Raw genomic sequence first — 24,542 nt, forward strand, 5'->3', positions numbered from 1 at the left:
CCGTCCCGCCCTTCAACTTGTCCAAGCTGAATACTGATCTCAAGTCCCTGCTTTATATCTTCATGTTGCACACCAGGGAACACATGTCCCATCCCACCTGCTGCTGCTGCTGCCATGATTGACCAGGGGTCATTTGGATCAAAGTGAGAGTGGCTTAGAGGTATGCCTCTATTACGGTATTGTGCCACAACCGCAATCATAATAGTGAGAAAGCCAAAAAGGAAAATGGGAATAAGAACAAGACTGCTGCTAACAGACTTGTATTCCCAGCCTAGAGTATCGACTATTGCATGGCCTGTAATATTGCGTATTCTGTCTGCAGTAAGATCACCTGTAGACTCAAGTGATATAGCAAGATTGGTTTTTATAATCTATCAGAATATCAAAATCAAAAAAGTCCAAAACTATAAAACCTGCTTACAGTAGCAGTCAGCTCAGCCATTCCACGGATATAAGCTTCCTATAAGATTATTAGAATACTTTCATATTTTTGAAAGTTGTTAATACTAACTAAAGTCTGTCTGAATAAATTCAAATTAATGTTGTCCAGATTGTCATCAAGAGAGTTCTTCCGTGAGATCACAGATAACAAAGTGTCCCCAATAATATGTGTATCAATTCCCTGTGCATAGAAAAATGCAGTATAGGTAGCATTGAATGCTGCATCAGCTATTGCACCTAGGCTGGTATTGGGAAGAGCTGGGCTAGTAGAATGGGTAGCCACAGCAAAGCCATCTGGGGCAGCTGTATAATTAGCTTGTGTGTCTCCAATTTCTGCAGACAATGTACACATAAAGGCCCCTGGATATCTTCCTTGACCATCTATAACCATATCTTAGGTTTATAATAAGTTGAAAGATATAATAATAAGAAATGATTTGACTTACTCAATATAGGCTCATTGGATGTTTCTCCTGTTTCACAAGCAACAACAGAAAATGTATTGTTCCTCAAGTTGGTCCATGCTACTGAGCCTATGAACATATCAAGACACTTGTAATTTTTATGAAAGGTACTTACTCTCACTTCCACTACAGGGTGTCCACATTTCCCACCGTATCAGCTCTGTGAGGAGAGTAGGGCCAGGGATAAATGTTGCAGTGCGATTGACCCTATGATCATGTGCTAGTGTCTCGAATGGAGTTTGCTGGCATGAAACATTTATATAGACACCCTGCTGCTCCACAATAAATGCTGCATTTGACAGATCAGTGGAGGGTGGGAAGGGTGAGTCATTTATCATAGTGAAAATGCTGCCTTGAGGCATTTCTTGCATGTTCCCACTATTGTTTGTCACATTGACAGGAAGGATTCCATCTATAATGACATAGTATAAGTACTTGGTTTAATCAGAGGATGCAAGACATACATGTTGATACTAGATGAGTGAAATGATTGTACTCAATTGTAGAAACATGTCCAATAGATGATGTTGCTGAAACAGAGCCACTTTCCAGAAGAGTTGGGAGAATTATCACTTTATCAACTGCAGGTGAGATAAAGTAAGACATAATTATTATCTTGAGATTTTTTTAAAAAATATAGCTTACGAGCATTATAAAGCAATCCATTCCACAAGGTTCTTATGTCTGATTGGACAGAGGGCTTGCTAAGGTCAAGCTCTATCCCAGTCAGCTTAACATAGACTGTGATATGACTAGGATTGAGCAGTGAGGACCATCTGATATTATGTCAATCATTGCTGATCTTCAAGTGCAGGACACGCTTGAATTACCCTGGAGTTTGTGCAAGCCCAAGCAGAAAAACGATAGCACTAGTGAACATCCATGATTTGTTATGCCAATTCAAGATGAATGATTTCTTGGATAGTCTGACTGCAAACCCAAGAGTTGAGATATGCAAAGGACGTGTCAAGGCAACCAGAATCCAGTGGGTCACTGCTTGGGTGAAAAGACTGGCACTTTGGTGAGTGCCCAGGAAGATCAGACTAGGGATGAGAGACTGACAAAGAGGAAAAGAGTGAAAGGGCAGCAGCCAGTGCTGTGAAGATGTATGTCTGGATCTGAGGATTTTCTTTGAAGTACTGCACTGCCAAGCCACCCAGGGGAATCTTTGTTCTGTGGCGAACAACAAGCAGGAAGCTGAGTGCAAGCAACATCAGTGCAAGTTGGCCGACAATGATGGTGAAGGGCCATGTCACACGGCTTAGTGTGAATAAACAGATATTAAGTAACAAAAGATCGACGGAATACTGACACGGACTAACCTGGTTCTCTGAGGTGGCAGGGCTTTTGTTTTCGTATGCAAGGCTGGAACTAGCGATTCTGTAGAAAGGGACGCAGTTCGGGTACGGCGGTAACGGTACATGGGGGGAAGAAGATGGGAAGAAAGCGTGGGGTGTGCCAATTTATGTCTGCATGCAAAGAATCCATATCGTGGCTATGTGAGTCGCCGGCACGGGTTGGTATCAGAAACCCCACTCAGACTGGCGCTCGGGAAAGTGAGAAAATCAATTCAAATTCACTATGCCCACAGCCTTCCAAGATGCCGATCATGACGATCAAGCATCGAAGCCAGTGTCCAACTGTCCACCGCCACCGCGTTTTCGATGCCCAAAGTCGGTGCCGGTGCTGTGAGCCTTGGTCGCTCTTCCTGTACTCCTGCCTGCCTGGCTGTTGGACATGCTGGTGCTGGACGCCATCAGGAGACCCGCTTGTGACCCGACAACGAGTCGAAGGACTGTCCGCTTTCCTCCCTCCTGCCACCTGGCTGCGATGTTCATGCCCCCCGCGAAGCGCCAGGTCGTTATATATCCCCGCGGTTCTGGTTGCTCGCAAACCAGCCTATCCCCAGTTGGCCGGAGTTGTCTCCGTCGGTCGCCGGCGCCGGTGCGGCAATGCGGGGTTCCGCGGCCAAGTTCCTTCTTGTGTGTGCCCGACGTGGCGGCGCAGCTGGCTCTCGTTAATTTCATGAGTAGCGGATCGATGGCTGGCGATATAAGGCATGCTGGTGAGTCGGCTGGAACTTCGACGACTGTCTTTCTAGCTTCGTGGCGCGTGGATTGATATTAGTTGAAAGGAATGTTTCCTCGCTCGAGGGGAGCGTTTCGAAGCCAAGCACAAGCATCCTGAGGCCTGAATCTGAGGATTCTGAGCGTCTGGCCGAACGCACATCTGCGATGGAAGAAGTACTGGCACCAGGGCGGCTATAATTGCGGATGTCAAGCCTTGTGATCATGCATGATCAGGCGAGGAAGTGAAGATTGGATCACGATGGAAGAAGTGTGGACTCGAATCTCCCGAAAGATGTAGCCTGAGCACTCATCGCGAGATGTTTGGACCTGCTTGCCGTCCTCTCGGCCCGGAGTCTCGTGTGAGTCGCATGCTCCGCTATGCGAAAGACAGAACAACAAACACCTATGAAATCATAATTGCCGCCGTGTCGGCTCTCGATGATTCGCGCGAGGATGTCTGGACTTTAGTTTGTGGGACCAGCGACGTATATAGAGAGTTGCTGTTCATGATCAAGGGCCAGAGTATTTGCAGCCATCGCGTCGAGCAAGAGCCTGATGACATGTTTTATATCGCGCAGGACATGAATGCAGTCTCGAGAAGCGAGGAGCCCGGCTTACGAGAGAGCTTGCGCCGGTCTACTGTCTGTAGCTCTCCAGCTAGCTATTGTGTTGTCGGGCTACCGCTGAGTGGGTGGACAAGGAGTCTTTTGAAACACGGGAATCTTGATATTGCCTATCCAGCGGGCCAGCGATGAACAACAGATTGTCAGACGTAAACAATGTCCAAGGAGACTCCAGTGGCTTACGGGGAAGAAGGGTGTGACGCCAGTGTGACACCTGATCGCTGGTGACGACGACGACGACAAACTCAACACCATCGCCATATCGCCTTCCGCAAAGCCGCTCTAGATGTTCGATATCATGCAAATCCTAAGGTTCTCATTGCCATAGACCTTTCTCGGCCCTCGTTGGTGCTGCATTCGTGGCGACCTGCGCTATATGAAGCCGCTAATAACCACCGGGATCGTTTCCCGGCGTGGACCTCCCGTGAGCAAGTATATTTTGGGGTTCTTATTTGTGTCATTGACTCCATATACTGCAGGAGCGTGTGTGTAATGCACCCATCGTCCCGTCCCGACTCCCGGGTTCTGCTCTAGCTTGAAATCCACTAGGCTCGCAACAGACGAGGCGCTTCGGGGGTTTGTGGTGCGCTATACATCTCTTCATACCTTGGCGTCCAAGCTTACGCCTGTTAGTGGCAACAACGGGTTTGCTGTTGTAGGCATCCACCAGGCCAGCGACGCCAAACATGATCCTTTCCAAACATGATCCTTTTCATATGACAATGACTATAGCTACCCATTTCTCCCCCCTCCCCCATCCTGCTGCTGGTGTCTTGCCCGCTTTCACTCGGTGGAGAAGCTACAACCTCATGAGGGTGTGTCGCATCGAATTCTAGAGTGTCGTGAACGTTGACCCTGAGCACTGTTTCTTTTTTAACAGTTTTTTTTTGCTCCCCTCCAAAACACTCTCGAAACAACAACGATCACCCTGAAACTCAAGACGTGGGACCAACAGACAACGTCCAAGATACTCGACGGATAGTCAGAGGGTACTTCATAGGTGTGTTTGTTGTTTACTACTCGTTTCCCCACTCTAATCGTTTGTCAAGGGTGCAGACAGGATTTGTGGTGGAGTCGACGGGCGTTATTTTGCTGGCTTTCGATCTTGAAGCGGGAGATGAATGAGTGGAAGACATTGTGGATTGTCAGCGGAGACAGGACGAACGTGAGGCATTTCTAGATGGGCTACATTGTCGGTTCTGACATTCTTTTCGCTCTCGATAGTATCGGGCGAGCCTAAATCGACAATAACGCTATCGTTTTCAATCAAGAGCACCTTCGTCTTGAAGCTCTGGGCCCGTTACCTGAAATAGTCTTTCGCTGAACCTCAGGCTTGACAAGGAGGGAATTCAGGCGGAAGGTGTGTTTGTAGTCTCCAAACAGCTGTTATCTGACACTCGTCTTACTACCCTCGAGCCGATTACCACCAGACAAAATATATGGATCTATTTGAAGTGGTGCCGACCACAAGGCACGTTTTTATGACCCTTGACAAAAACCGGCTAAAATTTTGCGTCCTGTAGCTTTTTCTCTTACGATATTGGTTGGATTGCGGTCGAAATGACCCGCTGTAGAGCGGTGGAGCGTGGAGAACCGTTAGACGCACTGTATAACTAAGTGCGTCACCATAATTTTCTACTTTCTATCGCCTGATTCCTGAATAGTGTTAATCGCGTCGTCGATTGCTCCTTTCTTCCACCACCAATCTCCCAGTCGATAAGACGATGTCCATATTCCTTATGTGTTGTTGTTTGTATTGCGGAAGCCTTCGATTCCAAACCGTGACCCCACCTCTTTCTCAAACGCGACGGCAACCTGCTTGAAAGCTTTCGTTTTCTCCTGCCCCCGTGGAAACAAGTCTTTCGCTCCTCAAAGTATTATCGTTCTCTGCTGGCAAGGTCGCCGCTCACTAGTTCTGAGGCAGTTCGAGCATCATCTCGGGATTGTCCAACTCACGAAGGCCCCCGCAGAAAGCCTTACCTCGCTCGTCTGCAAGTTCAAGCTAACGACGGACGTGCGCAAATCGCTTGCCGGGTTTTTCTGTGCCCATAGATGTAGCGTGTCCGGATACGAATTGGATGAAGAACAGACGAAGAAGATTCACCCTGTGGGTTCACATCGATACACAAATGGTTCTTGCTGACGGACATTGGCAGCGTCTGACGCATACGTTATTCATTGTGACCGCCGCCGCCCAGCAGCAGACCTCGCCGCGAATCCTGCTGCAGAAAAGATGGTCTTTCCCCGGCAAAACCGCGTTCCGCACAGACCCAAGAAGGGCCATCAGCAACGGAAATCTCAAATTTGTTCAGCCAGCGAATGAGCTCAAAATCATCAGCCAGCTGGGCTGGGAATCGTAGAGAAAGTCAGGTGAGACTGAGGGGGATGTTATCGACGAAAATGGGAGCAGTAAGTTGAGACAGTCATCATCGTCACTCAATGACTGACGGTTGTGGAGGTCAAGAAGCTCAAGACTTTGCGAAAACGAAGAATCTAACATAGTCCAAGCAACCGCAACGGCTCCGCTTGCTGATGGGACGTCTCGTCAACGTTGTCATGCCCAGCACCAGCAGCAAGAACAAAGCCATAGCCCAGAAGAAGGTTATCAAGCTTAGTCCAGTATTCTACGATATGTTCTACCCCATGTTGTAACCGACAAGCTGACGACCATAACCACGATTCCGATTCCGCGTTCCTTCTCGACAACACCGATGCTGAGAGTGTTTCTGGTCGGCTTCTTGGACGCTACACCATTACCACTAGCGAATTTAGCCTATGCATGTATGAGCTCGCTGCCATGGTGGAGCTTTTCCCGACAGAGAAAAGCAGAAGGAGGGAGGGAGTAAATCGTGCTGTGAGGCAAATCTATCGCATGCGCACCAGCGAGGAAAGCTATCGGAAACGCAAGTGGGGAGAGTGTGAGGAGTGAGTTTCTCTGTGAATTTGCTGCAGTTCCCTTCATGATACGAAGAATCGCTCAACTTCCACCCATCCCTTTGTCTAACAACTTGGTCGACCGTCGCTTTGTATAGGCCTCATTTCGATATGAAATATGCAGTAACGACTTGGACGCGAAAAGCGTTATAAAAAGAGGTCCGTGGTACTACTTATTCTACATGCATGTGAAATGCTTATACTAATCACTTCCTCTTAGTTGCTGCCTTCCCCTCTTGATTCCGTCTACTTGTTGTCGTCAGGCCTTGTTAAGGCCCTCCCATTTTGATCCTCAATCTGGGTGGCACCAGCAGGATCGTTGACGACACCGTTTCTTTGTTTTGAGGTGTTGTTTCCCAGCACCTCCATCGGTATCATCTCGGTCTCCGTTTGTGCTCTCCACCTCTCAACCGCCTGCATGGGGCCAGGAGAATTGTCCGCAACGTCAGTCCTCTGATTTGAGCGGTCGTTACGCACCACTGGAGTCGGTGTCAAGCCATTCTCTGGTCGTACCCTCAACCTCTCAACCACCTTGTTCACAAACGGCTTTGCCTCTCCCTTCCTTAATCTGAAGCATATCTTCCACAAAGATTTGCGACCATCATCAACAAATAACTGTACTTCAGAGTGGACCTGGGCCGCTGCTCCAGAGTTTTGGTATTCCTCAAGCGCCTGATTTAGATCTGCGTCTGTCAATGGGTGCGGGCGACCGACATGGTTAAGAGTATTGCAGAAGATGCGGTCGAGGAGGAGTATGAGGTGGATGGTATATTCAAGAAAGAAGCGGAGGGTATCAGGACTGGTGAGTGTTATTATTTGGTGGCACAGTATGATAATGGACTGCTCACATTCTATACTTGAGCCAATAGATACATTGCCCGAGCAAAAGGAAAGCACAAACAATCAGTGCAATCCACCAGTGGCTCTTATATGAGACAAAGCCCCCAACAAGAAGAGAGAAGAGAGGCTGATATCGGTCGGCAGTGTCACTAGGCTGGCTTGTAAGCTACTTCACATTGTTGTATTCATGATGCTTACGTCCATGAAGTTTTATCGGATTCTGGGTGGTGGACATTGTAGGCCGTTGACAGTTGGTAGACTTGGGAAACAAAAGGGGGAGCATCCCGTCGCTGCAAGTACTTAGCAATATTCCTATTCTTGAAGAAAGAGCTATCTCACCATACGAGGATCATCCATCTTCCAAATTCGTGTGAGGGTCCGGTGGAGTTGGTCAAGCATGTTACCCTGTGTGTGCCAGGGAATGTTACTGAATGCCCCCCGATAATAGACTGGCGTTCAATTAGTGCATGCTACCGATATTTGGCTACTCATACCATCCATCACAATTCTAGCATTGGGTGTAAGTATGTTTTACTGCCAAGTGAACTTGAGTAAGTACTGACTCGAGAGCCTTAGCGATAGTGTTCCGAAGAAAATCATAATCCGCTGATATACGGGTGCGTTCTGCCTCCCATATCATGCGTTCGACGTAGTCGTCCCCCAATTGACAAGTCGTTTCAAGTAAGCTTCTAATAACACGATTTGATTCCGGGTCCAAGGTCGCATTCTTCAGTCCTATTAACCGCATAAACAAACCGATGTCTACTGGAGGGGATATGTGTCAAACCTCCGGTACGAAAATACGAAGATATGTTCCCTAGAAATTCTGACTCTGCCGCCCGTTGTACGCTTGGTCTATGGGCATCCGTTGTTTCAGCCGAAGTGTTGGGTAAGTTCGAGTTGGCTTCTTCCCACTGTGCGACGACCACATCAGATTGGGTGAACACAATCATCTGAGGCACTACAAAGGATTAAATTCAAGAAGGGAAGCATGCAGTGCTTGGTACCCCTCTGTAACATTAAAAACTCGCGATCCGAGGCTCTCAACACACGATTATCCATAGACGAGGGTACGCCTTGAATGCAAAACCTGTTCATACGACTCAAATACTTGAGGTGACGCTCCTGGAGCTCACTCACCAGATTACATGTATCTGATTCATCAACGCCTGCCCAGCGGTATTCTCTTTCAGCAGGTGTTGCACTATCTCAATGGTCTTGACACTTGCGACATCATGGGCTTGAGATGCATCGACAGCACTGAGAAGGTCATATGATAGCTCGTGCATGACCAGTCGAGGATTTCGCATGGAGCTCCGACCTGGCGCGATCCACACGCTCTCGTTGTTGGTTGTTGTTATCTAAACGGTGCGGAATAGTGAGCCGACATGCAAAACTTATCATGATCGAGTCATGAGCGTAGATCTCACCTGAAACTCCGACTCCGGCCCCAGCGCATGATTTACAAGTGTCGTTTTCCCGGTTCCCCGCTATATGATTGCTTAGAGGGTTGCCTCAGGCTGGTACAAACATTGACAAAACTTACCTCCCCTACGACCAAAACATGCAGCCTAGTACTAGATTAGCTCGTGGACGTAATCTATATAGAGCAGACTCACTGTGGGCATTGCTCTGAGCTCCTAGAAGGGCTCCACGGAGATGTGGCCGAGTCTGCCTCTCGCATGCTCGCTGCTCGGTACTAGACGGTAGCAAGGGTTGGAAGGAGAAGAAGGATGCAGCGAGTGTGGGCGAGAGGACCCTGACAAAAGCACGCGGCATTTGATTTCCCAAGCTGTCCCCACTGTGTGCGACGTGCACGACAACAAAAGAACCAGAACAACGTGTCGGAAAGAGAGTGACATTGACACATCATAGGTTTGCCAAATTTGGAACAACGTTGTGATCGATTTCACACACTCGTCTTTGCTCTTAACCGTCATCACCGAACGCAAATTCAGACCCGTATTCGCATCACGAGCCAGCTTATTCGTCCCACTCGCCGCCCTTCAATGACAGCAGTTGGTTTCAATGAACCTATCGATTTTACCAACACCGTCATCGATTCGAGCACACGTTTTCGCCAATCCCTGAAATCACACCATCAGGAAGTGTCGATAATCTCCGGCACCACGGTCGCTCGATATCGGGTTCTTGTGGCAGGAAGACTCTGGGCAGGCAAGACGACTCTTGTTAATACACTCTGTGGCACGGCCCTTGAGGTAACAAACTGTACCTTCCATTTGATTATGCTAAATGAATCAAATCAACCATAAAGCCAGATAAAGAAGACATCGAGATGGAGGTGCCACAAGGTTCCCTGTTGTTGCACGATTCTTCAGGATTCCAGGGCGTAGGCCCAGGCTTCCGCCTTATGGAAAGGTTTCTCGCCAACCGTCGACGAGCGAGAAAGTTTTCCACACGTGTGCATGCCATTTGGTCAGCTCGTCGTTTGTTAAGTTTGAGTTGCTGAAGACAAGATGCCAGGTATTGTATATGCACCGATTCCGGAATGCATTTGTCGCCTGCCGATCAACATTTTTTCGACAACGATATCGCTCAACAAGGTCGGGGAATACCATCCAATTAATGGAAATCATTCATGTTCTTATCCTCCAATCTTAGTCCCAGTCATCGTTGTTTTCACCCGATACCGCGGCCTCGTCACCAGGGCATTCGCCGACCTCCGAATGACACTCCAACGGGCGGAGGCTATGGAACAGCGTTTTGAAAAGGCGCGGGAACTACTCCGAATTCAATTCATCGAACCACTAAACGCGCTGCGATTTCCCCCGACTGCCTACGTTAAAATCGACGGTGCGCAGTTTAATCCCCGCGACTACTTCGATCACACTCTCTTCTCAGACCTATTAGATGAGAGCACCACCTTAGAGCATCTCATTCAGACGACACTCGCGCTAATGACAGAGGACACATTAAGACCCATGGTATTGTCCGTTCGACAAAGCAATTTGGATGCTTGTATGGTAGCTGCAGTGAGCGCGTATGTCTTCGTGTTCCGATGTACCCGAATCTTAGCGTCACTGGTAGAGCCTTTGATGCGAACGAAGGCACCGGTAATAGCGGTCTCTGCCAAATCATCACTCTCAATCACCTCTGACAGACCTGCCCTTTTTTGTTTTACGCCATTATCCTCATATCTGGGTACGATGCATTCACCTCCTTGTCGCCCAGGCTAATCAGTTTTTCAGAAAGTGGGTCTATAATTCGATTATCCCGACCTTGCTCTACTGAACTTGGCTACCAGCATGAAGTGCGTCGTTCGATTTCGTTTCCCTGTCTGGCTATGAACGGGGGTTGAACAGAGCGTGAGTCGACCGCAAGTCATGGGTGCTATGCAATACTAATGCTTGAACAGTATGTGCGTTTGTTCTTCATCTTTCTGAGATACTTGCCGACCGCGCATAGGACGTGAGCGATGCCGATATCGATGCCATGCAAATTTATGCTGTCCCAGGAACCTATCGAACACATCAATACCCGGGTAAATATTACACCTTTCCTTCTAGAAATTAGTCTAATCTACGCCTTAGCACGACAACCATCTCGTATGTATTGCTCCTATGCCTGTCATTCAACTTAGTCTTTGTAGACGGGGGCACTTTCAGCATGCCATTCAAACTTATCTAGGACATTTGCCGTGAGTAACATTCGACTGTTTGAGTTGATTGTTGAGAGCTCGATAGGACACGTCGACTTACAAAAAGCGAGCTAATGCTATAGCTGGTAGAGACTCTCGCGATGCTCATCATCTAAAGCGCTTACTTATGGACTCAGCATTATGTATCTGCGTCGAGCAGACTTCCCTGGAAGCATCTGTCTCGATGACCGATTTTCCAATCGCCTTGAACAGGGCGTTGGAGGCGTATTCTGGTCAGAACTCTCCCGTGCGGGCGTCAGTAGACAAAAAGATCGCAAAATTCGCTCCCCACGACTATCGGGAGGTCCACAACCCAACCTCAGACCGCCCGACACGGCCGGCGGTGGGCAAACTGGTAGAGATAATAAAAGCACATCGGCTTCGTAGGAGATTTCATTTCATCGTCTCTTTTTGTTCTTGACACGACTAATAGGCTTGACGAAGGCATAGCCGCAGATACCCGATGGATAGACGTGGCGGAGGAGCGCTCAATGACTTGTGCTGCTCGTTTGACCAATATGTACAGTATCGTCCGATGGTACTAGTGTATTATATCAGTGTTGTTGTAAGCAAAACAAAAGCCACTGTAGCGCCTTCCGATGTACTCGCTGTCCTCATCTCCAGCCGACCCTGCCAGCGGGTTCCCGGTTATCGACAAGACTCAGAGTTGAAACTTGACTGGCTCAGGTCGTTGATAGCTTCTGAGGCTGTCTATCCGCGTGAAAAGCATATTTACATCCTTGAACTCGCATGTCTCTAGTTTATATATTGTCTAGGAAGTGATGTCAGGATATAATATGATGCGCCATCCCGCGCATCACCCCGCTCCGAGCCGTGACAGCTTCTGTCACGCTGACAAGGATTTCGTCCGGTGATGGCTACCTCGGGCAGACATGGACCCCGACCCCAACCTATGGCCAGCACAACTCTTCTTCTTCCTTTTCCTCATCGCCCCCTACACCCATGGCTGACGCCGCCCGCCTGCAGAAGCTTCTGTCGCGCATACCCCAAGTTGACGCGTCGCACGTTCAGGGCAACCTACCCACTGCGGACAAGCAGGTCATCGCGAGCATCTTCCGTTTCTTCATCACCGGTGGGGCAACGCCAAGCGCCTTTGCCCGCAGCGTTGGCGAGCGGTCGGAGGTTGTAGAGATGAATATCTTTGAGAACCCAGAGAGGGCAGAGGTCGTACTGGAGGTCGAAGTTACTCAAGGTGAGTTTTCTTTCGATGCTATTAGCGGTGGACTAATTGGGAGAAGATATGTGCAATGCGTTTGGAACGCTGCATGGGGCGTGTGGGGCGTTTCTTCTTGACCAGTGCGCCGTTCTGTCAAGCTCATCGTTTGGATTGACGACTAAATCGATATAAAGCGCTACCTTAGGTACCTTTGTCCTGCTTGGGCGTGTCAAGGCTTTCGATGGAGTCGGGATGACCACGACCATGAACCTACACTGGCATACACCCGCCACCGCGTGCGTTATATATGCATCCTTTCCCTCTCAGTTGCTAACTGTCCTAGCGGCGAGGTCATCACCATCCGTGCCTCTACGCTCTTCGTCGACCGCCGCCAACGCGGTGCCCGGGTCGCACGCTGCGAGATTCGGGAAAAAACCACAGGGAGGCTGGTTGTCAGCGGTACGACGGGCGGCGCCAACAGCGGAGGGAAGCTTTAGATGCGAGGGCGGGAGATTGGATGCTTCTCCCCACTGGCTCTTACGTTGGAATTCGAATCTGAATCACTTTCTTGAATCTGCAATACCGTTGATTCACAGACGAGCGAGCTGTGTTACCTCCCTCCACGTTTTCACCCACTTCCCTCCAAGATACCCTAAGCAAACGACTTGACTTCCTTCGTGTCAGGCCAGAGCCACGAAGAAATTCGCCGCGGCGCCCGGCAAAACAGCGGGAAAGGTACACCGTGGTGGACACCAACGGCTGACCACGCTAATCAGGCACGACGCCTAATTAACTCGCCAGCGGCAGACGGTATCAGTCAGCCTTCAAGTCCAAAACGCGTCGGCTTTCGAGAGTCGAGATCGCCAGTCTCCAGATGCTAGATGCTTGTATGTAGGTCGGCCCCGCCATTGCCCGAGAGCACCTTCTTACTCGTCGCAGGATAAGACCTTACTAGGCCTGACAGTGAATGATCTTGGGCTCAATCGGGCCAAGTTCGACGACGCAAGCCACTTCTCGTCGCGGATCAGGGCGATCGACTCCACGTTAGAGACGGTCCGTAAGTGTGTAAGGAACACCAGCGGCAGCAAGGCGGATGCCATCTATCTATCTATCTGAGCCCGCTTAACCCTCCTCATTGTTTCTTGGCAGACACGGGCCGGTCTGGAATCACGTTGGATCGCGCGGCTTGTGCAGCCCGGAACGAAATGTGTGCGTCTATTCGCGCTTTCATTATCGAGGCATGAGCTGAAGCTGGCGCTGTTTGTAACTCTCCATGTCCAGCTCATCTACGTCCCAGCTAGGCATATTTTCAGGCTCGTTTGACTCTGCTCTCATATTCGGAAATGGATCATGCGCTCCAGCTCGTCTGGGGTGGGAGCCGCACTGACAGGATGCAATTTAACACGCTAGTATGCAGAGTCTGTCGCCTGTCCGATAGACGAGCCGCTCGCTAGGCCTTCGTTCGCCGTCTGTGCTCAACGCTCGCTGCACCAATCGGGGTGTTAATCATCGCAAAACCAGAGCTGGATTCGCTATAAAAGCCCACTCAACTCGTCCAGAGAATACAGCGACAGCCACATCCTCTCGCATTCCACATCCCAAATGAAGACCTCTGCATTTTTCGCCCTCGTCGTCGCTGCAGTCGGCACCCTCGCTGCATCGGTCGCGCTGGAGGAAGCACGAGTACTTATTCTCTGCGCTTTTCTTGGATTATGCTAACATCGGCCTCAGGACGCGCCTGTGGAGAAACGCGCCAACTGCGGAAGCACAATCACGCCCATCTATCGCGCGTACAGCGCGTCTGTCCAAGACCACTTCTACACGTTCGTCTCCTCAAATTGATCCATTCATTATTACTCACATTATTCGCCAGAACGAAAGCGAGCGATGCGACCGGCGCGTCGGGCTACACCACGGAGGGTGTTGCTGCTGCGGTCTTCGGCACGCAGCAGGGCGACACGCTGCCGCTGTACCGGATGTACTCCTCTGCTGCAAAGGACCACTTCTACACGTGAGCATTTTCGTCTCCGAGTCCAAGCTGACACAAGAAAACAGCACCGACCCTGTCGAGCGGGACTACTTCCGGACGAACAACGGCTACGTGCTCGAGGGCAACGCCGCGTTCGTCTACACGACCCAGATCTGCGACTCGATCCCGCTCTATCGGCTGTATGCTGCAAACGTCAAGGACCACCTTTACACGAGTCAGTTCAAGTTACTAGGGCTGATAACCTGGCGCTGACTTGTTTTTGCAGCCTCACGCTACGAGCGCGACTCCGCGCTCGCGCTCGGGTTTTTGGACCAGGGCATCGCCGCGTACGTCCCCGGCCCGGGGGTCATCAACGCAGACATCCCGTGGTCGACTTGTAACGCACACTGAGCAATGAGCATATATAAGTAGCTCTACATTGCAAGAAATAGTATCAATTGTGTACACGAGACTCAGACGGACAATTTGAATTATACTGTCTCGGATAAAGTGCAAGAATCTGTAGAGCGATCATCTGTTGAGGGAAAGCATCTTTGAGGGAAGGCATCTACATCGAGTAAGAATTCAAGCTTATTTTCGACCTACTTATAGCTTTCTAATTGAGTTGCGTGCTGCAGCGTGCATCATGCCAATCGGACAAGCACAAAAACTTCGCGTTAATCTAAATGCATTGAGGGAGATCAGTTTAGTGCTCGTCCTAGTCCAGATATAATACAAGACCTTAGTAGTACGCATCCCACCAAACTTCAAAGTTCCCCCCGGCAGCGCTCGGGTCAGAGGAGCTTTCAAACAGTCTTAGCACCACGTCCCAATCAAGTCCCAATGTCTGCCGGAAAGGGTACCGTGCTTGACAGTGCTCGTCACGAGAACATCGATGCCGCAGCTGGCCGCTAGCGCCGCCTCATCTTCCGGCAGGCTCTGCAGGCCGACCACCCTGTCCGCTGACGCGGAGTCAGAGTCGGGCCCGGGGTCGCTCTCCGCCGGCCCGGGCCGCGACTCGTTCTCGAGCGTATTTGTGACAAAGACCGACCGGCTGGCACCGTGTGCCTCGTCTATATGCAGCCGGAACGAGCGCAGCTGCAGTGCTGCCCTCGTCCTCACGGCATCAAGGAGTGTGACGCGGCGGTGGCCCCCAAATTCCCCGCTGCGGTCGTAGACATCCAGCGCCCTGAGGTGTGGCGCGACGGTCGGCAGATTGAGTATCTCCACGAGAACGAAGAGGGATAGGCTGTTCGGGGCCTCGAGATGGATGTGCTCGATGGCGCTGAGGCTGTTCGACAGCAGGCCGCGGACATCGGCAACGGCGTCAGTGATTTCGAGTTTGGCGCCCTCCAAGTCCGAATCGTGGAAGCACAGCATGAGTGAGGTGACAACGGCGGCGGACCGGGCGACCATGGCGTGGAGCGATGCTGTCGCCTGCGGGTCCAGAACATCCAGTCGGACTTGCTGCAGGCTCGGCAAAGTGAGGTATGTGAATGTTGTTGGGGCGACGCGGACATAGGAGAGGAGGGGGGTGTGTCAACATGGGAACGTTCTTGGTGGTGGTCCATTTATACCTCAGACAGGTAAACCTTTGGAGGCTGCTGCAGCGCTGCAGGATGGCCAGGGTAGCAGCGACACGCGCGAGGCGCGTGAAATACAAGGTCGTCAGCTGCGTAAAGGGTACATCGGGGGCATGTCGCGCGGTGACAGTCACAGCGCGTACTTGGAGTTCTCGCAGTTCCGGCGCGTCCACGATTCGCAGCTGGTGTTTGAATTTGCTAAAAGAATCGGCCACCGCAATCGAAAGACGCTGCAGCATCGGAAACCGTGTTGTAGTTCCGGTCTCAGAGAATAGCTGGGCGAGTGTCTCCGTTGGCACGGTTAGGGAGACGTCCCGCCAACGCGAGACATGCGGTAGCAGCGCATCCATGTACATATCGGCCCAGACGCCGCCGGCCATGACTGAGACATGAAGCGTGAGGGGGAGGACACCGCCGCGCGCTATCCAGAGTTTCGTGAGATTAATAAGCTGGAAGCTGCGCCGCGGAAGTACAATGGTAGTCCAGAGCGGCGGAGAACGGAGGGCAATGTCACGCCAGCGCCTGCATATCTGAGCGACAAGTAGTGGCGGAAGCAGCAGGGCTGTACGCCGGTCGCTCTGTATGGGTCCAAAACCTCGGGGTAAGCGAGATGAGGCAATTCGCGGTGAGGGTCAAAACGAAGGTGTGATTGATCGGAAGAAAAATTTCCGTTCCGAAGTCGCATCCCGACTTTCCCGAAGCGGTCGTTGTCTGTCACGGTTTGTGGAATTTTTTTCTTAGTGTAGCGCCCAGATCAGCTGAGTATTAGTATTCAATACAATGAGCAATGAATGCTACAGCGATTTCCGTTTCGTTTTACAGTATCCGCGGAGACACACTACTTGTCACCAAATAATATCGTTCTACATCAAGGTCAGATAGCACAGCAATTTCGAGATCAGAGGTTCAAATCTATGTCGAGGGTGCAGCTGGCGTACTTGCCAGACCTGGTTCCCGCATAGTAAGAGACATAGCCCGGAGTCTTCTGAAACCACTCACGAAGCCGATGTGCTTTTATTATATGTATCAGTTTCGCGGTTGCCTGGCGCATTGGCCGGTCGGACGTTGGATCCGGTGTCTCCCGATAGTCTTGCGGAGACAGTTTTGCGATTTCCCTGTTTACAGAGGCCCGCACAGCAGAATTCTGGGCGAAATACGCGTCCGCCGCCAGGTTAAAGCCGTCGGAGAAGTCATCCATGGAGACAGATGCTTCTACGGCAGTCTGTTCGATGCAGATGCATAATGCTATGGCAGTCAGCGGGGCTGAGTATAGCAAGTGTGTGACCGCACTAGTAATAAGATCCGCTCGTTTTGTGTATGTCGGAGTGTCCTATTGGCGTCTCAGCGAAAACTTGAATGGTCAAAAACGAAGCTGCTGGCACAGAAATTCTTCGCGATATGCTTGACCGACATGTGGCGATTGCCCGTGTCTTGATTGAAGGGTCAAACGCAATAGGAAGGATCGATCCACTACATACGAGATAGTCGTCATTCTACAGTCTAAGTTAGACAATATTGGGCAAGAAAGTGATTGGAATTACTTACTAGGTCAACCATCGCTCGAGCGGGACCAGGCGGCTCCTAGCGGAAGATAAGTCCCTGATCGTATCAATGCCGTAGGGCTAACATCCTACGCAAAATCGGCAAGCGCAGAGGGATAATCATGAGAGGACGCACATACTGGGTGTCGTCAGCACTGGAGCCCGTGACATTGGTAGACTTACTGTCTGTGCAACACCATTTCACCGTCATGTCAGTCAACGCAAACGAACGACGCACTTCATTCTGGTTTTGGACTTCAGCAGAAGCGACGAGACGGTGGAGGTTATGGACTGACTTTCTGGGAGAGCAAATTAGGGAAAGATATCAAGCCGAAGCGGATGCATCGCGTACCCAAATATGAGGATAATGCCGCAGAACACAAGACGTGATATCTGCCAAGAGGTGAATAGGAGTAAGTATTAAGAACACAGTGTTGGTACCGGAGCCTTCTTTTGCATCGAAAGCTCTACCAGTTACGGTGAGTGTCAGGTATATCATATAGACAAGAACATACGCGCCAACCGCGGCTTCCATACAAGGATCCAGGTTGGTTTGTCGAACGGACAAGACCATGGGTCTTAGAGTTTCTCCCGTCATGAGCGCGAGCGTCGTCTGGATGAGATGCTCCAAAGTGGTTGTCTCGTCCAATAGATCTGCAATAATCGTCTAATTGCAGGAACCGGGGAAATTAAACAACCCACCATCTATCTGGACAAAGGCCGTCGGAGGGTAGCGAAGTTTCTGTAATGGAGCCACGTATTCAAGCTGGAGTAGTTCTCGAGCCTTTTCAAAGCGTTTTTCTTTGGCCTCCACCCGTCTCAATGTCATTCGGAGGTCCGCATATGCACTGGTGACAAGCCCGCGGTATCGCGTGAAAACAGCAATAACTGGGACTGACATCGAGGAATTTAATAAAAACTCAAAAAAAGTACTGTTCCCGGACCTTGTTGGGCGATATCGTTGTCGAAGAAATGCAAGTCGCCTGGGGCTAAATGCATTCCAGAATCAGTGCATATGCAATACCTAGTATTGATTTTTCAGCAAGTCGGGTTACGAGCTGTACATAAAGAGCCCACCATATCGCGTGAACACGCTCCGCAAATGTTCTCGCCAACCCACGTTTGTCGAGAAAGGTCTTGACTAGTCGGATATTGTAGCTCACTCCTTGATACCCCGCAGAGTCATGAAGCAAGAGACGTTCGTGTGAGAACTCCCTCTCGATGTCCTCTTGACCGGACTTGAAAGTTGTCTTTGCTCAGCCCGCCCATATTGAAATATCCAGCGCTTACCTCGCAAGTTGTGCCACATAGAGTATTAATGAGAGTCGTCTTCCCTGCTTGCAGTCTTCCGGCCACTAGAACCCGATATTTGGCAACCTCGGCACCAGAGATTTTCGACGCTTCTTCGCGGCGTGATTCCGGAGTTAGGCGAAAATCTGTCCGCGGATGGATGACAGTGCTAGCAAAGACGACATTCGCATCTAATGGAGTCGGGCTCATGGCAGCCTGAGAGCGGGTGGAAAGGGAGGGAGGTGGGTGGACGCGACAGAGAAAAGTCTCAACTCCTGCTCGGTGATGAAGGTTGAGAGCAAAGGTTAGCGTGGGAAATCGATCATCCAAATTCAGGACAACGGCACATGATGCGTGACATGGCCAGCGATCTTTCCCTTGACGACTCGGACACGGGCCGAATCCGACACGTTGTTCTCGTTCTTTTGTTCGCGGTGTGGACGATGTCGCATACACTACTAGGACAGCTTGGGAAAAGAATTACCGCGTGTATTTGTTACCGTCGACGTACCGCCCACACACTGCTCATCCTTTCCCTCTTGCCAACTGCTTGTGACGAGAATGCGAGAAAACGACTCTGTCGGACATGGCGATGCTTGGAGCCGCTCTAGGAGCGCGGAACAATGTCCACAGTAAGGCTTTCTGTGATACGAGCTGGCCCAAAAGCTGATCTTCCTCGCAGGTTACATATTTTGGTTGTCGGTGTTGTAAGCTCCGTCGATGTTCGTACCGGACCAGTACATGATCAGTCATATAGCAGGGGGTTGGGAAAACAACACTCGTGGACCATGCCCTCGGACCAGCGTCTGAGTTTCAGGTAAGGTGCAAACTGTATTCAACTCAACTGAAGTGACGTCGACCTTCTAGATAACGGTCAATAACGAGCCTGAGTGGATAGGGCCAGGTCGGGGCTCTATGCGTAATCCCCGCCTTGTGTTCCATGAACTGTCCTATATCCTTCCTGGCGGTCTCAATGAAGCGAGGCCAGTCGAGGTCATAAATCTGAAAACGGTCGAGATAGTACAACGATTACTACAGGAAAACATTAATGGGCAATCTCTCATGAACCAGATACATGTCATTTGGTGAGTGATATCTAAAGCATTCGTCGATATCATCTTTGTTTACCTCTTTGGGGAACAGGTTTTGCGTTCGAATTCCATCCGGAAATGCCCCAGTGCTTACGGGTCCCGATCACGAACTCTTGGCCTCACATCATGGTACGCTTGAAGCTATCGTGTCATTGGGGAGTCTCTGACCGCTCGCTATCTACAGTGCCTAGAATACTCATTTTCCCCAGATATGACCTTACCGTCGCGCAATTCGATGAGGAATTAAGTTTGCCTGACAATATTTCGGATGAAACGGCAGAGCGTCTAACAGTGCAACGAGCGGAGGCGCACTTCCAAGATGTCTGTCGTTCCCAAGTGGCTAATTTGGACATGATATCAGCGCATACTCGTACCGGGGGTCTGTATTTATCTCTGCCCAGTCGTCATTGTTCTCAATCTTAGCATTATAGGACTGAAAGGTGCAGTGCTAGATGCGGAATCCGATCGTACTATTAGAGGACTGCTTGAAACAACTTGTCTACTTGGGAATGAGTACATCGAACGCAAGCTCTGGGAGGTAGAACGCACGCGCCTGGATAGTCCTCGGAAAACAATTACGGAGGCTCTCAAGTCAGTGTTCATTTTGGTCCTGCGGTAGAGCGACTCACACCCAATCCCAGAATTGTGATGAATGGTATGAACGGCCCAATTTGATTAACAATGCTAAACATATACCAGTCTATTACCCGGGGGCGTTCAGTAACATTCCCTGGCACACACAGGGTAACATGCTTGACCAACTCCACCGGACCCTCACACGAATTTGGAAGATGGATGATCCTCGTATGGTGAGATATATAGCTCTTTCTTCAAGAATAGGAATATTAATAAGTACTTGCAGCGACGAGATGCTCCCCCTTTTGTTTCTCAAGTGCATGAACTGTCAACGGCCTACAATGTCCACCACCCGGGAATCCGACAAATCTTCATTGGCGTAAGCATGAGTACAACAATGTGAAGCAGCTTACAAGCCAGCCTAGTGACACTGCCGACCGATATCAGCCTCTCTTCTCACTTCTTGTTGGGGGCTTTGTCTCATATAAGAGCCACTGGTGGATTGCACTGATCGTTTGTGCTTTTCTTTTGCTCGGGCAATGTATCTATTGGCTCAAGTATAGAATGTGAGCAGTCCATTATCATACTGTGCCACCAAATAATAACACTCACCAGTCCTGATACCCTCCGCTTCTTTCTTGAATATACCATCCACCTCATACTCCTCCTCGACCGCATCTTCTGCAATACTCTTAACCACGTTGGTCGCCCGCACCCATTGACAGATGCGGATCTAAATCAGGCGCTTGAGGAATACCAAAACTCTGGAGCAGCGGCCCAGGTTCACTCCGAAGTACAGTTGTTTGTTGATGATGGTCGCAAATCTTTGTGGAAGATATGCTTCAGATTAAGGAAGGGAGAGGCAAAGCCGTTTGTGAACAAGGTGGTTGAGAGGTTGAGGGTACGACCAGGGAATGGCTTGACACCGACTCCAGTGGTTCGTAACGACCGCTCAGATCAGAGGACTGATGTTGTGGACAATTCTCCTGGCCCCATGCAGGCAATTGAGAGGTGGAGGGCACACGCGGAGAATGAGATGATACTGATGGAGGTGCTGGGCAACAACTCCTCGAATCAAAGAAACGGTGTCGTCGACAATCCTGCTGGCGCCACCCAGATCGAGGATCAAAATGGGAGGACTTGACAACCTCTGACGACAACAGGTAGACGGAATCAAGAGGGAAAAGCGGCAACTGGTAAGAAGTCATTAGCATAAACATATATTGCATAGTATCACGGACCTGTTTATAACGCTTTTCGCGTCGTTATTAATGCCTCGAGGAACATATAATTTGGCGTTTGAAGGGACCATGAAGACGATAGCGTTGTGGTTAGGTCAGGCTGGCCCAATACTGTCAAAAGCGAAACGAAGGTCAGAATGAGCAAAAATCGGTCAGCGTAGCAGCCGCACCTCAAGATATGCTGCACATTTCCCTCGTTGCATGTCCTTCCTCCGCCGATAATTCACTCTATCTCCCGCTCCTTCCTCTCCTCCGTCAAGGTCAAAGGCCAGCAAAATCATGACGCCGACTCCACAAACGACTATAGCAGCAGGCTATTCGGAGGGAGAAAACGTCCAAAGAAAAGTCACTAGCAGGATAGAATCCTGTATACACTTTGAGAAACGAAACGAGTGGCAAACGGCAAACACACCCATAGAGGCCACAAGGAGGACCCTATAATTGTTCCTCGGGTATATTGAGCGTCATTCGTTCTCTCAAGGCCTTGGGATTCAACGAGACCGTTGTTGTTTCAAATGTTTTTGGAGAGGGTAGGAAAAGAACTGTAGAAAGAGATGGCGATTGTGGTCAACATTCCCAACGCTCCAGCATTCGATGCAACACACCTTTATCCGTTTCGAGCTACATACTCAGCGATCCTGGCTAATGGTTGTCGGCCCTCTGTGTGCCTTTTAGGGCTAGGACAAAACAACGAGCTGAGTTCCGTCCAAGCGTTGTTTTCTCCTGGGCCGAGCAGAATACGAGCGGAAGTAGGTGGGCTTAATAGGTAGTCGTTATGGCAGGAAAAAGGTCGCGTTTGGCGTTGCCCACTGGCCACGCGAATACCGACGACAGTAAACCTGTTCATTACTAACAGGCATGAGCTTGGACGGCAAGGTATGAAGAAGCGCGTAGACACACCATGGATCCCCAAAGCGCCTGGTAGCGAGCTGATTGAAAAACCGTCTTCATCAGAAAGCTGGGGCAAAACCAAGGCCGAACCCGGACGACACGATGGGTGCAGCGTACTGTACAAGCGCTCCTGTAATATATCGAGTCAACAAGACGAATATGGACCCCAAATAGAGTTGCTAACGAGAGGGTACAGTACACGCTGGGAAAGGATCCACGGCGGCATTGTTGATATGGCGCAAGGTGCCGCCATTGCAGCGCCAACAACAACTGAGAATGGTCCACTAGAATTGATTTCCTGGCAGGCGCATGATATTCAACATCCAGGGTGGGTTTGTGGAAGGCGATACGGTAATGGTGTTGACTTCGTCGTCGTCGTCGCCAATGGTCAAGGTGTCACACTGGCGTCACACCTTTTCGGACTCTCCTTTGACGTTTACATCTAACAATCTTTTGCGAGTGAGGGACAACTGTAGCCACTGTGACTGTTGTAGCGCGTTGGACGTCCCAACTTGAGTGTCGCTCGCAATGGACACCACGAGAGCATTCCCGCCAGAAGTCCTCTCCCTGATTCTTGGGCATTGTATCCCGCTGCACCCACAGACCGGCTCGTCGTGGCACCTACCACTTGTCCTCTCCCAAATCTGCCGGCGCTGGCGCGACATTGCTATCCACTCCCCGAAGCTCTGGACCGTCATTATGCTGCGCTTCTCTTGGAGCGCCAAAAGGATTGAACTTATGAGGCTGTGGCTCGCGCGGGCGGGGGCCCTGCCTCTTACACTCCATGTCTGGGCGATGGATAAAGTGCGGGCGGGAGGCGTATATGGCGGAGCTGTTGCCGTATGCTTCCCGGTGGCGGGATGTTTCACTGATGTTACCGTTGCAAAGCATGATGCAGTTGCTTTCGAGTGGAATGTTTCCGATGCTGCAGACACTGTCGATAGGGATATCGAGCATGTCGACGAGTGGCGAACGACGTCTGCGCCTTTTGGATTTGCCCGAATTGCGGTCCCTTCGGGTGCGCTCAGCCCTGATCCCCGCTCGGTGCCCTCTGGATCCGCCTTCAAGTTTTGCGCAGCTAACGAGCTTGTACTTCCAGCACCTCACCAGCGTGACTGCCGCCCTGGATTTCTTGCAGCTCTGCAGCAGCCTTCAACAGTTCACCTGTATAAACTATCCAAGCGACTCATTTGGCGACGCGACCATTTTCCCGGCTGGGATATTCACACACACATGCCTCACATACATTCGTGTCCCCCTAGAGACGCTCGAATATCTCACTCACTCCGGAGTTTAGCGGGATTTTTACTCCCAAAAGTTGATTCAAAAAGTACTACTTTTTGCATAAAAATCTATATCACAGAAAACAAATGGTTTCCGCAAAGGGAACCAGTTGGAAGAAAGTTTTCCCTTTGTGGAAACTATTTGTTTTTTGTAAAAATATTTTTTGTATGAAAACTAGTCCTTTTTGAATCAACTTTTGGGAGTCAAAAACACGGTAAACTCCGGAGTGACTTTGCCGCGCCTGCAGCAAGTTGCGCTCGAGACTTCAATGGCTTCGCTGGCTATAGCACCTCTCCAGGCGCTGGTTGTGCGGTCCAATGCCGCTGTCACGTCCCTCGTGTTGTTTCTCCCCGCCGAGCTCGACCCTTTTGGCGTGCTGAACCTGCATGGCCTCCTGTCAGACAGTTTACGCACCGTCGAGCATATCCACCTCGAAGCCTACAGCTCCACGCCGCTCCTTGCGCTTTCGCACACGCTTGGCATGATGCCTTATGGCCGCGCCGCGTTTGCGGCATCTTGATATTCACGACCATAGTGGCAAGGACCATCGGGCAATAATCTTTGATATTGTGGAGGCGCGGGCCGCGCAGCAACTTTGCTCGTTCCGGCTGCATATCGATTCCACCCGGAAAGGTTCCGTAACGGCCCTTGGGCAACACAACAACGCCGACACCCTGCCCGTGGAGGTGGTTGGCCTCCAGAACCTCCCGACGCCAGAGTCTGCTCGGCTGCACGCGCTTGTAGCCGCTTGGGGCTTGGATGTGCTTGTCACGAGTGTTGCATACTACCATACAGAACGCCGCGGAAGCTGGGACGAGTTGCACACGCTATTCGGAATGGCCGCTGAGGCGGGGGCTCTACTGGTGGAAT

The 24,542-nt window shown here is 50.4% G+C and overlaps 7 protein-coding genes across 7 annotated transcripts; 4 read left to right on the plus strand and 3 right to left on the minus strand.

Annotated features, from left to right (window-relative positions):
- Nucleotides 1-7,375: 7,375 nt before the first annotated feature.
- On the minus strand, nucleotides 7,376-9,055 carry MIND_00920100 (uncharacterized protein; the record flags this gene model as incomplete). The annotated part of the gene is made up of 11 exons (XM_037365830.1): nucleotides 7,376-7,520; nucleotides 7,570-7,661; nucleotides 7,711-7,820; nucleotides 7,866-7,879; nucleotides 7,935-8,106; nucleotides 8,159-8,332; nucleotides 8,379-8,461; nucleotides 8,512-8,732; nucleotides 8,802-8,861; nucleotides 8,918-8,942; nucleotides 8,991-9,055. The coding sequence occupies 11 exons, from the start codon at nucleotides 9,053-9,055 to the stop codon at nucleotides 7,376-7,378; spliced, it is 1,161 nt and encodes a 386-aa protein (XP_037217242.1).
- Nucleotides 9,056-9,296: 241 nt separating this feature from the next.
- Nucleotides 9,297-10,595, plus strand: MIND_00920200 (uncharacterized protein; the record flags this gene model as incomplete). The annotated part of the gene is made up of 8 exons (XM_037365831.1): nucleotides 9,297-9,590; nucleotides 9,647-9,807; nucleotides 9,856-9,935; nucleotides 9,994-10,185; nucleotides 10,234-10,372; nucleotides 10,420-10,445; nucleotides 10,493-10,533; nucleotides 10,581-10,595. Exons 1-8 carry the CDS (start codon nucleotides 9,381-9,383, stop codon nucleotides 10,593-10,595), a joined length of 864 nt encoding a protein of 287 aa, XP_037217243.1. The 5' UTR covers nucleotides 9,297-9,380.
- Nucleotides 10,596-11,890: 1,295 nt separating this feature from the next.
- On the plus strand, nucleotides 11,891-12,703 carry MIND_00920300 (uncharacterized protein; the record flags this gene model as incomplete). The annotated part of the gene is made up of 4 exons (XM_037365832.1): nucleotides 11,891-12,242; nucleotides 12,289-12,346; nucleotides 12,401-12,502; nucleotides 12,550-12,703. The coding sequence occupies exons 1-4, from the start codon at nucleotides 11,993-11,995 to the stop codon at nucleotides 12,701-12,703; spliced, it is 564 nt and encodes a 187-aa protein (XP_037217244.1). The 5' UTR covers nucleotides 11,891-11,992.
- Nucleotides 12,704-13,799: 1,096 nt separating this feature from the next.
- Nucleotides 13,800-14,586, plus strand: MIND_00920400 (uncharacterized protein; the record flags this gene model as incomplete). Its single annotated transcript, XM_037365833.1, has 5 exons — nucleotides 13,800-13,889; nucleotides 13,938-14,029; nucleotides 14,080-14,217; nucleotides 14,262-14,410; nucleotides 14,462-14,586. The coding sequence occupies exons 1-5, from the start codon at nucleotides 13,809-13,811 to the stop codon at nucleotides 14,584-14,586; spliced, it is 585 nt and encodes a 194-aa protein (XP_037217245.1). The 5' UTR covers nucleotides 13,800-13,808.
- Nucleotides 14,587-14,991: 405 nt separating this feature from the next.
- On the minus strand, nucleotides 14,992-15,591 carry MIND_00920500 (uncharacterized protein; the record flags this gene model as incomplete). The annotated part of the gene is made up of 1 exon (XM_037365834.1): nucleotides 14,992-15,591. The coding sequence occupies one exon, from the start codon at nucleotides 15,589-15,591 to the stop codon at nucleotides 14,992-14,994; it is 600 nt and encodes a 199-aa protein (XP_037217246.1).
- A 1,065-nt stretch (nucleotides 15,592-16,656) lies between these two features.
- Nucleotides 16,657-18,886, minus strand: MIND_00920600 (uncharacterized protein; the record flags this gene model as incomplete). Its single annotated transcript, XM_037365835.1, has 15 exons — nucleotides 18,590-18,886; nucleotides 18,377-18,537; nucleotides 18,244-18,323; nucleotides 18,002-18,193; nucleotides 17,815-17,953; nucleotides 17,730-17,766; nucleotides 17,652-17,692; nucleotides 17,436-17,598; nucleotides 17,304-17,339; nucleotides 17,237-17,251; nucleotides 17,141-17,188; nucleotides 17,049-17,088; nucleotides 16,916-17,003; nucleotides 16,758-16,769; nucleotides 16,657-16,705 (listed from the first exon to the last, which is right to left on the minus strand). Exons 1-15 carry the CDS (start codon nucleotides 18,797-18,799, stop codon nucleotides 16,657-16,659), a joined length of 1,311 nt encoding a protein of 436 aa, XP_037217247.1. The 5' UTR covers nucleotides 18,800-18,886.
- A 392-nt stretch (nucleotides 18,887-19,278) lies between these two features.
- MIND_00920700 (uncharacterized protein) lies at nucleotides 19,279-20,684 on the plus strand (the record flags this gene model as incomplete). The annotated part of the gene is made up of 8 exons (XM_037365836.1): nucleotides 19,279-19,674; nucleotides 19,733-19,809; nucleotides 19,865-20,059; nucleotides 20,112-20,271; nucleotides 20,322-20,335; nucleotides 20,380-20,489; nucleotides 20,543-20,635; nucleotides 20,682-20,684. The coding sequence occupies exons 1-8, from the start codon at nucleotides 19,505-19,507 to the stop codon at nucleotides 20,682-20,684; spliced, it is 822 nt and encodes a 273-aa protein (XP_037217248.1). The 5' UTR covers nucleotides 19,279-19,504.
- Nucleotides 20,685-24,542: the final 3,858 nt, after the last annotated feature.

The sequence above is a fragment of the Mycena indigotica genome (assembly GCF_014461135.1).
Source record: "Mycena indigotica strain 171206Taipei chromosome Unknown Mind.scaff0008, whole genome shotgun sequence".
Lineage (NCBI taxonomy): Eukaryota > Fungi > Basidiomycota > Agaricomycetes > Agaricales > Mycenaceae > Mycena > Mycena indigotica.